The 13,705-nt window shown below is 40.3% G+C and overlaps 1 protein-coding gene across 1 annotated transcript in view; it reads right to left on the reverse strand.

The window, feature by feature from the left end:
* Positions 1 to 10,576, reverse strand: part of LOC143260740 (dystonin-like) — a 183,124-nt gene extending 172,548 nt beyond the window's left edge. The window contains exon 1 of the mRNA XM_076527285.1: positions 7,325 to 10,576. Coding sequence (XP_076383400.1) covers positions 7,325 to 7,604 — 280 coding nt within the window. The 5' untranslated portion in view covers positions 7,605 to 10,576. The remainder of the gene's footprint in view (positions 1 to 7,324) is intronic.
* Between the last annotated feature and the right edge of the window lie 3,129 nt (positions 10,577 to 13,705).

The following is a 13,705-nucleotide window of genomic DNA, read 5'->3' on the forward strand; positions in this document are numbered from 1 at the left end:
AATCTATTTTTAAGAAGAGTATACCCCCCCCCCCCTCCCCCCGTGAGGTATTTATACAGATTTCACGAGACAAGAATTTGTAAACTTGAAAGTACCATGATTACCAGCAGTTTTACACCAAGTGTAAAAAATTCAAATTCATGAAATATACATATGTATATGGTAGAATGCACGAGATATTCCGGAAAGAGAAATACAGAAATAAAGTACAAATAAAATATTGAAAACTTATGAAGAAATAAAATTAATGTTTTCGTTGACACGATACAAGATTTATATGCAGTGTTGAGACGATTTGTATGCATCTGCGCAACATGTTCCTTAAGTTTTGTCTGCGTACATGAATTTGAGTATTAGAATGTTCAAAAACAAGAATCCCTCAGATTAAAGCGAAGTATTCGTACGAAAGGAAGAAGCACTTTTGAGAAAAGTTCTCTCTAGAAAAACCAATACTGCGGATTCGTGAAAATGCAATCACATGATTCCTCGTACTTGAAGCAAAAGGCGGACAGCTTCGATACTGCTACACAAGCACGCTCGCGAACAGATTATTGACAACGACAATATTGCTACAATCGCGAAAACTAAATTAATGCGCAGAAAATACCATGGAGATAAAATAATACCATATATAATAATTAATAATAATAATATATATATGTAATATTATATAAATATATAATAATTAATAATAATAGTATATATATAATATTATATAAATATATAATAATTAATAATAATATATATCTATATAATATTATATAAATATATAATAATTAATAATAATATATATATAATATTATATAAATATATAATAATTAATAATAATAATATATATATAATATTATATAAATATATAATAATTAATAATAATATATATATATATATATATAATATTATATAAATATATAATAATTAATAATAATAATATATATATAATATTATATAAATATATAATAATTAATAATAATATATATATCTATATAATATTATATAAAAAAATATATATATAATAATTAATAATACCATATAATGGAAATAAAATAATACCACTCCGAGATGAATGTATCGTGCAATGTTCTCCTTAAGCTTGAATATTCGTAACATGCATATCTCTGATCGCAGCGCGGAATATGGAAAAGCATCTAAAGTTGAAACGTTGAAAATGTAGCAGATTTCGGATAAGCCGAGAAATTACAGATACTCGAGCAAGTTTATGCGTTAACTTTCGGGATCCTGACCCGACCACGGTCTGAACCGAATCGAGACACAACTATCCACACGCTCGCAAATATTTTAGTATTACACCGCAAGGAATGTCTGCATGTTTTCCGCAATTTCTTAACCACGGACGACAACAACTTTATGTACGAAAGCACGGGTAAAACGCTACGATCTGTTTTCTTTGAAATCGCGATAGCTATGTAGACTTTGTTTTCTGACCTTTTTACGCTGGTCGCGAATAATTATTTACGTTCTACCTTTTTATTTGACCAATTGTATTTTGCATTATGTAGTTTCATATTTTAGATGAATTTAGATGAATTTAGATGAATAGATGTGATTTCACGATGTCACGGTGAAATTAAAGATTTTACGTCAAGAATAAAAATGACAGTTTTCATTTCAAGATTAGCTGGCGAGGATCAGTTAAATGGAACATGACTATTTCACATGCAATTTGTTTTATTGGAGTGAAGATTTTTCTGCTCGGAATAGTTATGAAGAATTATGGCAAGAAATATTTTGCTAAAAGAACATTAAAAAGGTATTACGAAAATTTAAAGAAATGTAGTCTAGTATGACAATCGTTGCAATACTACACCCGTTTAATTAACCCCTTAATGCACAGTTTTTTTTAAAAAGGCCGGCCAAAAAAATCAATTTTTTAAATGTAAAAAAACACAATTTAGAACGTTGTCTTGGCAAGAAAATTCCAAAAATACAAAAATAATCAAAATTTTTATTGCAATTTTGGATTTTGATAACATTGCAGAGAAAATAGTCGAATATTGTAATATTACACGCACATCGACCTTTTTTATCTTTCTTTTCGAATTCCCATTTCAGAATAAACATTATTATCAGTAAAAATATTTATTTATACTTTTAAAACATAAATAATAACAATATACTAGTATTTATAAAATTAATCAAAATTTTCTTTTGTGTGATATATTTCGAAACAAGGTGCAGAGCACATAGCCCAACATTGCAACTATTATACATGTAACGACTCTCTTTTCTTTTCCTTTTTCCTTCGCTATCTCTTTTAGCACAACACACAGCGCAATATCTTGTGGCAATATCTTATAGCAACATAAAGTACAACGCCGCTCGAATTATCTCGAGTGTGCACAGTTTGGCCAGTTTAACGCGCTCGAGTTAACTCGAGCGTGCACGTTAAGGGCTTAATAAATGACAATAATAATATCTAAAAGAAGATCAAACAATTTGGTTATGTCAAGGTTATGATATGCAATTTGTTTTATTCGAGTGAAGATTTTTCTGCTCGGAATAGTTATGAAGAATTATGGCAAGAAATATTTTGCTAAAAGAATATTAAAAAGGTATTACAAAAATTTAAAGAAATGTAGTCTAGTATGACAATCGTTGCAATACTATACCCGTTTAATTAACCCCTTAATGCACAGTTTTTTTGAAAAAGGCCGGCCAAAAAAGATCAATTTTTTAAATGTAAAAAAACACAATTTAAAACGTTGTCTTGGCAATTTGGTCCAGTTTCGAAAAAGTTATTTCTTTTTTCAAAAGACGTCGAAATATTTCAGGGAGTGCTGTCAGCATTCGGTCAGAGAAAAATGGCATTCCGGGATTCCCGTTCGCAGAAGCGTCGAGTCCCCGTAGAAACAATTTTACGTGCCAGCGCGAAACGATGTCCCAAAAAGCGCGGACTTCGAGAGCGACTCGGTTGGCTATCTTTTAATCAGAGACACGTCGAACACGTCATAGCTCGTCGATCCGACGCGGTTCAATTACTCGGCACGACCGATCACCGTGGAATCAATGAACGTCCGATGACGAATTCCGCTCGCGTCTCGTGCGACGACAACTGCCTCGATCTATCCCGTGATCGTTTAATAATCGAACAGTATCGTCGTAGAGAGGCCGCGTGTACGCTACGTTTTCCAATATATCGTTCGCCCCGGGAAAAAAAAGTGGAGCAAATCGAATTATTTCGCACGTACTCGATTCTATCGGCGAACGCGAACGGTATGGTAAACATCGTGGTCGGAGCGAGCGCGGAGGACGAGTCCTCGTGCAAAAAACAGCCGTACGTGTCAAACGAATCCTCCGCGAAGCTTGCGAGAGAGTGAAAAAAAGTTCGTCGCGAGCTAAAATTCTGGGAGCCGTTAAATTCGGATTCGGTTTTAATTCTGCTACGAATTTCAATCCGTCGCATGTTTTCTCCAAGTGTTTCCGTTAATTGCTCATGAACGATGTGCTCGGCCTGTTTGACCGCGAACGGTAATGGCAACGAATTAGACTTGGCGAACATATATTTCGACCAGGAAATACAAATGACTGCAGATGCTATGTGTCTCTCAACTGTATTGCATATGCTTCATTTGAGCCGTTTATTTTGAAAGTGGCACAAGTCACTTTACCGTAATGAAAAGTGGGGATTTTTTAAATGTTTATACGAAATTATTTCTACTGAGAAAAATATCAGTATCCTGAGATAACAGATACAAGTGAATCTTCTCGAAAGTTAGCATCCGTATTTTTAAACGTGTTCAAACGCAAACCCTTAAATATGTCGACTTAAAAGCAAAGTGACCGACTTAAAAACAAAGTGACTTATGCCACTTTCAAAATAAACGGCTCATTTGACGATAGCAATTGATTTCTGTGTTAAATAAAATATTACTTGAAATACTTAATCCGGTTTCACGAATACAGGATAAATATTTAAAATATATATTTGAAAATATGAAATATGTAATATTATAAGTACGAAATATGAAATATGTATATATGCATATTGTTAAAAGCAAACAGCTGACAAATATTCCAATCGTATTCAATAATTAAGAGAAACATAAGAAAATGTTTATTTTTTCCTTACAACTATTAATCGTGAGAAATAGAATTTCAAATAATTAATAGCTCAGATATGTGAAATACTGTTCGAAATAATTGTTTACAGTGCATTTTATGAAAATACTGCTTCAATTAATAACTTTCTTTATCACAACATAAATAACTATTTTCAATACACTATCTGTACACAGCTATCTCTATGTCGTCAAATAAATCTTGAAATATTATTTAATAGAGAGAAGATTATTTCATTAATCATTACCAATACTTTCTCAAATATTTTTACCCAGGTCCGATTAGATTTATTATGTTAGTAATGTCGAATTAGATTCTAATTTCGCTGCATTACGATTGTTTAAATAGCACCTGTCGACGCTGATTTCGATTTGCCCTTTCACCACGCGATTTATCGTTTTGTATCACGCGCATTGTCAGAGTTCGAAGTATGAAGTTATTTATTCGTAGGAGAAATTTGACTTTGAATAGAACGAGAATAATAGAAATCCGTGTTTCTGTCTCCTGCGTACCATTATTCGAAAATTTGAGCATGCACTGGAAAATCGAACGGTTTATTGGAATATCGTTAAAAAAAATATCTATGCTCTGTCCGATCGAAATTGTTGAGGTTGCATTTCTAAAATCGAATAATTCCGAAAATAAATTACACCGTTCGTAAAGATCACCTGTCGATAAATTCGAACTGCGGACTTTCAAAAGAGCAGGCTTTTGTGCATTGATTCGACGGTATTATCCCGCAGAAATAACGTGCGCAACGTATGTATCTGTTTGGTTGGCGTACTGTATCGATTTCGTTTTTCGAGAATGACGAAAAAGTTGCTACATTCGGTACGAAAATTATTTTACATAAAAACGGAAATACTGTCAAATACCCGAAAAAAAACAGATGGATGAATCATTCGAGATATCCAACTAAAGAAACGAAACGATCGGCTGTATAAACTATGAATATAACAGCTGGATCTTCGAGCTTTTACATTTTATAGTACATGTGTGTGAAATATGTCAAATACAGTCGAACTAAAAGCTTTGGGAACATTGTTCACTATTAACTTTTATATAACAATTGCAGAAAATTGCAATGCTGAAAGATTCGATACATTCGAAATCCAATGAATATTTTACAATTATTGTTATGATTCTATTTGTGCAAGAAATCGAGAAACGAATTTTAACAACAACAAAATAAAATAAAATTACATTCACAAAATGATCGAAGCAATTGTTTGTTCATATCAAATCAATTTCACGATTTATTATTTTAAATATTCGCTACTTGATGGATGTATAATAATTCACGAAAGTATTTAAAACAGTACAGCTTTTTTTATTTGAATTTTTTTCAGATAGTATGTGATTATTTTGCATTAGATTATATGTGTAAGAGTCTCTTAAAAAACTTGCAACTCGATAAAATAATAAAATAATTTAATTAGCCTGAACTGTCACAGTGATTCTAACTGTCACAGCGATTAGTATACTAGGATCACAATAGATCGTAAATAAAAATTGCAAGAAATGTATTAATCTACATCTAGACAAGCACTTGATTGCTACTTAATTCCTAACTAGTGTAAAAAGAGGCATGAGAAATTAAGCTCTTACTACAGAATGAAATAAAAATAATACATTGAGGTCACACATAACCCCAGTATACCAGTAAAAGGTTAAAAAATGGTGGAAATCGTTATTTTAAAATAACTGCGATAAATATGAAGCCTTTTTACACAGTTCAATAACTCTGGCTTATCCTACATAACTGACTGAAATCTACAAAAAGCATTTCTCAAATTCACATTACACGTTCGGATCAAAATATAAGAAAACGTAGCATTCAGAGTTTTCTTTATTCCGAGCTATTGCAATTTTTTTCAAAATTTATTTGCACATTATCTAGTAAACCAGTCCTCCTAAAACTGAAAAAAGAACTAAATTTAATTCGTCGCGCGAAATGTTTAAAACATTATCCACGTTAAGAGCTGTAGAAATACTTTCGCGAAACACTATGTATTCAGATCTGGATGTATTTGAAATAACATTATTTGAAGCAACATGTTATTTATTTCATAATTATTTATAGAGATAAATATACAGACATAGGTCTGCGATCACTTTTGAAATAACATGATTATAAATATCATTTCAAGCAACGCGTTGCTTTATTTTATAATTATTTGAAATAATTTTGAAGTTTTTCAGAATTAATTATATATATATATAATTAATATTAATATATATACTTCAAAGTTATTTCAAATAATTATAAAATAAAGCAACGCATTGCTATATATATATGGTGATTCAAATACCAGCTCTGAGTACTGACATTCTCATCGACATTTCTGCAAAATAAAATAACCGATCTGATCATACTATAAAGATCATCCGACACTGAAAAGCATTTTTCAATTATAGATCTATTTCAATAAAACAACGATTTTCTTGCGCGACAATATTCGATCGATCCAAACAAAATTATATCAAAGATGGACTTATCGAAGAAAGAATTTCGCTCGAAGCGAATCAATATAAAATTATATTAAAACAAAACATTGTATTTCACATGAAACAAAGAATAACGAAATCATTGTTCAAAATAGCTACTATCTCGAATGAAACGACATCATTTTCATTATCGAAAAAAACAGCATTGAAAACAACGATTCAAGAAGAACATTTCCAAAAATAGTCGATTCTCATTTTCCTCTGAAATCAAAGATTTGCCCAGACCTGTGCAGGCTCTCCTAAACAAACCCTAATGAACGACTCACGGTCGCGATTCTAAATCACACGTACAAGACACCGCTCGGGAATTTTGACTCGGTTCAAGCACGAGGATTCGTTCTACAACTCCGAGCGCCCCGGACACCCCGACGACTCCCTGCGGGAGGATCGAGTGCGGCACCATGTAATCCCCCACTCTAGACAATTACATTTCATCCTCCATCCAAATACGTCGCCGATGAGGCGAACTTCAAACACGACGTTCAACGGAGTAGAAGCTTCTAAGCGTAACTCAAACAACGGGGCCGGGAATGGTCTACCCCGGCTAGTCGGACTAGCGCCGTTAAGGGTAGAAAGCGAACCACCACCACCGGTTAGATCCTTCGATCGCGGTCCACCAACGGTCTCCGTTCGCCGGAAATCACGGTATCACTGGCCGAGGCGAGGCGAGGCGAGTCGAGGCGGGGCGGGGCGATGCGAGGCGAGGGTGTCCTCCGCGCCCGGCGCCCGGCTAATATACCTTGGTGAAGGATCGGCGAGTGATGAGAAATTCCGGAGAGAACGGCCTGGTGCGTAGGTGGAGAATGAACGAGACCGGCGGGTCCGAGAGGGTTGACGAAACCGTGGATCGGATTCCCGTGCATGGGATTGCCGTGGATCGAGCGCGATGGTACCATTCCAGGCAAAGGTATCCCTCTCGTTTGTATCTCGTGAGAGGCGGAGACCGGCACGACGTTCGCAGCCGGATGACCAGGAACGGGACTACCGCCATGTATGGAGCCTCTCCTGTGCTGCGACATAATTGGAATTCGATGACGGGCGACGAGGACGAGATACGTACGGCCTGGGCGGGAGGATACTGCGCGCGGGGAGAGGAAGGGGGCCCTTAATGTTCCCTGGAGATCGACGACATCTGTACGATCGAATTCGTCGCCGAGAGCCGGATCTCGTTCGGGAGCCTCTTCTTGCCCGCGCGGTTCGATATCCCTCGACTTCACTCGATTCGATTCGATTCGTGGGAATCGGCGCCTCTTGCCGTTAAACGATCGTTCGGAGAGGTCGATCGCGCCTCGGAATCAAGTCTTGGCCGGAGCTCGTCGGAATGATTTTTCTTCGGTTCGAACGAAATCGCCGCGATCGCGGCTGATCGATCCCACGATGGCGTTAAAAACGCGTGTCAAGGATAAAACGGTGAACTGTCCGGATAGAAGATGCTCTTGGTTCGTCGTTAGGTAGAAACGAGAATCACACTTCAAGGTACACTGTGGAAATCCCACGACGATACGGAAGCTTTTCGATGTAGATAGAAAAAGGTTGGACCTCGTTAACAAGCAGAAATCACTGAGATCACTGGTGGTCCCGCAGAGGTGTTAGAATAGTGTATCGATAGACGGACGACGAAGAATGTTGGCGCGTTTCGTTCGATCCGCATCGGTTAATGACTCGTTCCGCGGATGGCTCGCTGAGGAATGCAGGCCGACTTCCGTGTACCACGATTATCGCGCATCCTTCCGCAGGAATAATTAACGTCGTTCGGCCGGCGGGATGACGGTCCCTCGTGTCACGCGAATTTCACGGACTCTGCTCGCCGAGATTTATCGTGGAGCGTTTACGCTGGGGCTGAAGAGTTGCGACTACGCCGTTCGCGTCGCTCGGCCAATGGATCGCGTGGGCACGAGAAATCCGACGGGATCGATGCGTCCGATATGTGTAATTCAGGATCTATCGTTGCGCCGGTCCTTCGAAACGGGACCGCGATTATTTTCAGCCTTTTACACTTTACCACCCGGAAACGCCTCGATCGGGTGTCGATTTGGTTTCCTTGGGAAATCCAGGCGAGTTGCACTGCACCGAAGATATCGGAAACGTAGGCGCAGGTTGGACGACACCGCGAGTCAACACCGAGAGAACGCGCACGGCAATAAATTCCTGCCGCTTTTCGCACAGTATTATTCGTGGCACCGGTGGGAGCTCGTTTCGAGCATCAATTATTAACGAAAGCAGCGCACGCGTTTTAGAAACCGAGTCGCGGCACGTGTTGGCCGCTGTCTCAGTCTCCTCTAGCCGGCTATCGAAGCCGATACTACTCTACTCGGCGGCTCGGAACGCGGCTGGCTCTCCTCGCCTCGTCCGATCGTGCCCGATGCCTTCTTATGATCCGGTCTCGCCGTGTCTCGGCCTTATCCGACTCGGCGAACTTCCTTATCACCTCGCACCAACCGTTACGCTATCCGACGACGATCCAACGTCCTCGACCGAGCCGCGCCAGGAGAAGTACGCGACCGGTCACCGGCCGCGACCTTGCTACTCACGACTTGTTGATTTAAGACACTTGTTGGGTGTGACCGTAATCGCGGCCACCCTTGATATGTATTTCGGCGGGGTTACTTATAGCACTGATAATTAGAATCTCGGGACAGTGAACACTCGGAACGTAGCGCCGCGTGTTTAGCTGCTTCGGTCGCGGGCAAGAAGCCGACGCGTATGCCAACACCAAAACGGGTGAACGTTGACTCCGTCGACGCTTTCGACGTAGTTGGACACAAGAGGATCCAAGACGACGGAATATATTTTAATATATATATATATTCTGAACACCGATGCGAAAGAGATGTTGCACCGTGAGCCGCTAAGAGGTAGCTAAGACGTCGATTGACAGCAGACAGAGGTTCGATATGCACGTTCGATATGCACGTAGGAATCGCAACGGGCAGGGAAGACACCGGTGTCTCGTGCCCCGACGTATCTCGAGCCGGCACTTCAATCACAGCGGCCGCAAGAGCCGAGGTGCGTATCTTCCGAGACGTTCGATCGCCGGGAATCGAGTCACGTGATTAAGAAGGATCACCGGGAGAGAATTATCCACAGGTGGAACTTGTTCGTCGGGCGGGGTGCACTTTTCCGCGAGAGAGGGTCCACGTGTCTAGCAGCTCGGGGCGTCGAGGAAGAGAAAAAAGAGCCGAACGGAACCGGCGTATATTATTCCGCGTTCCACACGCGCACGCACACACGGGGATCGAGACGCCACCCGGCAAGTTTGCGAGCCGAGAGAGCAGGACTCGCGACGAAAGGTACGACCCGGCGAGCGATTAAAAATCGCGGATGCCGGCGGCCAGTGAGCGACCGTCCGCGAGCGTAGTCAGCGAAACGAGTATTCCCGAGCGGGGAAACGGCGCTAGCGTATTTTCCGCGAGCACGTTTTTGGCGGCGGTTGCGGGAGCGTCGCGACGCCGGCAGCGTCGGGGTGAGTCGTCCGTGTGCGACAGGGAGCGGCCGCGCGAACACTGAAACCAACCCATGCCTCCTCCACCACCGACAACACAACCACCATCGACGATGCCGCACCCTCTCCTCCACCAGCAGCCTGCCACCACCGGTGCTGCTGCTGGCTGCTGCTGCTACTCTACCGCCTGCTGCTAGTGCCTACGCCAGTGTTCGTTGGTGCCGCTGCTGCTACTACTGCCGACTGCTGCCGCCACTGCTGCTACTACTGCTTCTACTATTACTACTACTACCTGGCCGTCGTCGCCACCACTACCTGGCTAACCGCCTACCCTTGCGCGCCGCTACTACCACTATCGCCAGCCACCATCCTTACGACCACCATCAGCGACCGCCTCGCCGACCCGCCGGATTCTCTACCCTTCAGCCACTATCCATTGCCACCACCCTACCCTGCCCTGGCACACCGTTTCCCCTGTGTAGGTGGAGAGGCAGCCTCCCCTTCGTCTATCCCCTTAGCTACCGGCGCGACGCAGCGCGGCGGCGGTGCAGCAGGTAGATACTGACGACGCTACTACTATCTATCCCCCCCTTCTCTCTCCTTCTTCGACACCCTCCACCTTCGAACTCTGCCATCCCCGCGATATATACCTACCCCGAGCGGTCTACTCCCTTTCTCTTTTACATTCCCATCCCTCTGCGCTCGCTACCCCTACCAATCCCTCTCCACCACCACCGCCGCCACCACCACCCTTCTTCTTCCTACCCCTCTCTATCGTCCTCTTCGCTCTTTCTTCCCGACACATCGAGCCGCGTGCGTGCCTACGTGCACGCCGGTTGTACGAGACGGCCGCGTACAGAGACTCGTACAGGGTGTACCGGCCACCTTCGTGTCGCGATACACGGGCGCGTTAGGCGTGCGTAATTACTCGTCGACGCCGTTGCACCCGCGACGCGACCAACCACGTTTGTATGTTAATGAACGCCCGGCTACACTAGTTTCTCGCTGTGACGCGGGTCGATGGACTTTGTAAAGTAGTCACTCCGCGCGAGTTATGTTGCCGTCGCGCGGACCCGTACCGCACGTCGGCCAACGAATTGAGGCATCGGGGGATCCCCGAAAATCGTGTACACGGAGAGTTCTGTATACAGTTTCGAATCGAGGATATCGCGGGAAGAGGCTCGCGATGGGAATGGTCGATGGGAGAGCGATATAAGTATGCTCGAATGAGATTTCAGGTGTTCGTTGTCGCGACCGATGCTAAATCTAAGAAGCGTTCATTGTGGCTGGAATGATTTCCCTTGAAGACTGAATTTGTTTGGATTTTGTATCGAATTTTTATTGAAACATATTGTTACGGCGACTTGTCCGAATCAAGTCGCTGTAATGTGAAACTACCCTGTTGCGAACAACTCCTTAAAGAATAATAGAAGATAGGGGTTGTGCCACGGAGGTGTGTTACCAACGGGCAATCGAAGAGTCGAGATCAGACCGTCGAACGATCAACATCCCACTTCTGAAAGATCGGAATTGTTATTTGTATCGAATTGTGTTATAGTTAATATTCTTTATTGTAAAGAAAATGCCGCGACGCGAGAGAAATGGTGTAATTCGCAACGATGTGCTCGAATAAAGAAATTCACTAGATCGTTTTCTATAGAAGCGTTCTAGTGTTTTCAATCATTATTTAACAAAAGGTATGAAAGATGTCTTAGACAGTGTCCATTAAAAGTCAAAGTCCATTAAAACAGTTTAGTTTTAATGGATTAAATATCTGTGGTTGTGACGAAGGACACCGCGTGTCACATATTTTCACATTCGAGATAACGTCGCTTAAAGTTCTCACCGCTAATTTTTTGTGTTAATAGTGTCATCTTTTATCTTTTTTCTTTTTTTTTTGAAGCTACCGAAGTTGTGTTTCTCTGTTTTTTTAATTTTCTTTTTAGCCTACCGAATTTGTGTTCCTTTGTTTTTTATGAGTCTATCGAATTTGTTTTCCCCGATTGTTTTATTTATTTTTTTTTTTTTTGAGCCCATTGAATTTGTTTTCGTGAGGTATTTTGACAAGTACGTAATTCCTATATTCTACAGTTCAATTAAATAGATCGTTTAGCTTTATCTTATCCTAAATAAAAATGTCTCGTTCATGACAGTGCCTCCTTCAATACTCGTTTTATATCTTTGGTCGTTTTCTCATTCATTTCTATGGTACAATAGAGCTCTATATCCTGTCTAATAAACAGTATTATTATTATAAATATGCACTATGATTCAAACTAGAATTATATAGCTCGTTTAGCTTCATCTTATCCTAAATAAAAATGTCTCGTTCATGACAGTGCCTCCTTCAATACTCGTTTTATATCTTTGGTCGTTTTCTCATTCATTTATATTGTACAATAGAGCTCTATAGCCTGTCTAATAAACAATATTATTATTATAAATATGCACTATGATTCAAACTAGAATTATATAGCTCGTTTAGCTTCATCTTATCCTAAATAAAAATGTCTCGTTCATGACAGTGCCTCCTTCAATACCCGTTCTGTATCTTTAGTCGTTTTCTCATTCATTTCTATTGTACAATAGAGCTCTATAGCCTGTCTAATAAACAATATTATTATTATAAATATGCACTATGATTCAAACTAGAATTATATAGCTCGTTTAGCTTCATCTTATCCTAAATAAAAATGTCTCGTTCATGACAGTGCCTCCTTCAATACCCGTTCTGTATCTTTAGTCGTTTTCTCATTCATTTCTATTGTACAATAGAGCTCTATAGCCTGTCTAATAAACAATATTATTATTATAAATATGCACTATGATTCAAACTAGAATTATATAGCTCGTTTAGCTTCATCTTATCCTAAATAAAAATGTCTCGTTCATGACAGTGCCTCCTTCAATACTCGTTTTGTATCTTTAGTCGTTTTCTCATTCATTTCTATTGTACAATAGAGCTCTATAGCTTGTCCAATAAACAATATTATTATTATAAATATGCACTATGATTCAAACTAGAATTATATAGCTCGTTTAGCTTCATCTTATCCTAAATAAAAATGTCTCGTTCATGACAGTGCCTCCTTCAATACTCGTTTTGTATCTTTGGTCGTTTTCTCATTCATTTCTATTGTACAATAGAGCTCTATAGCCTGTCCAATAAACAATATTATTGTTACTATTATTATTATTATTAGTATTATTATAAATATGCGCTATTTCCATAAGAATTGAAATACGCTTGTCTATGGTAAGTTTGCATGGATCGAGTCGCTTCGAAGAGGTTGTACCTTGGAAGGTCGACGGCTGAAAAGAAATACGCAGTGGTCGTTTTCCTCGAACACCATAATGGTCATTAATTGTTGGTAGCCTCTCTCTTGGTTGTCACCGGAAATCGCGTTGCTACGGCAATATCGTTCGCCAGTTATCGTTTCGACGTCAATCGCGCCGGTTCGATGCCCCGTTTTGTTACCTGGTATTGGTGTACGGTTGATAAATTGAGTTTGAGGAAAATGGAAATTCGTTTCTGGATTGAAAACCGGTCGGAAAGCGAGGTAGTAATGGATTGTACATTTTTTTTTTTATGGTGATCGCACGAGAAATCCAATATAATGGCTGGCAAAGCATCTATTTTTCCACCGTTACAAAACAATCGTGTATTCCAACACAATT

Source organism: Megalopta genalis, chromosome 18, assembly GCF_051020955.1.
Source record: "Megalopta genalis isolate 19385.01 chromosome 18, iyMegGena1_principal, whole genome shotgun sequence".
NCBI classification, from domain to species: domain Eukaryota; kingdom Metazoa; phylum Arthropoda; class Insecta; order Hymenoptera; family Halictidae; genus Megalopta; species Megalopta genalis.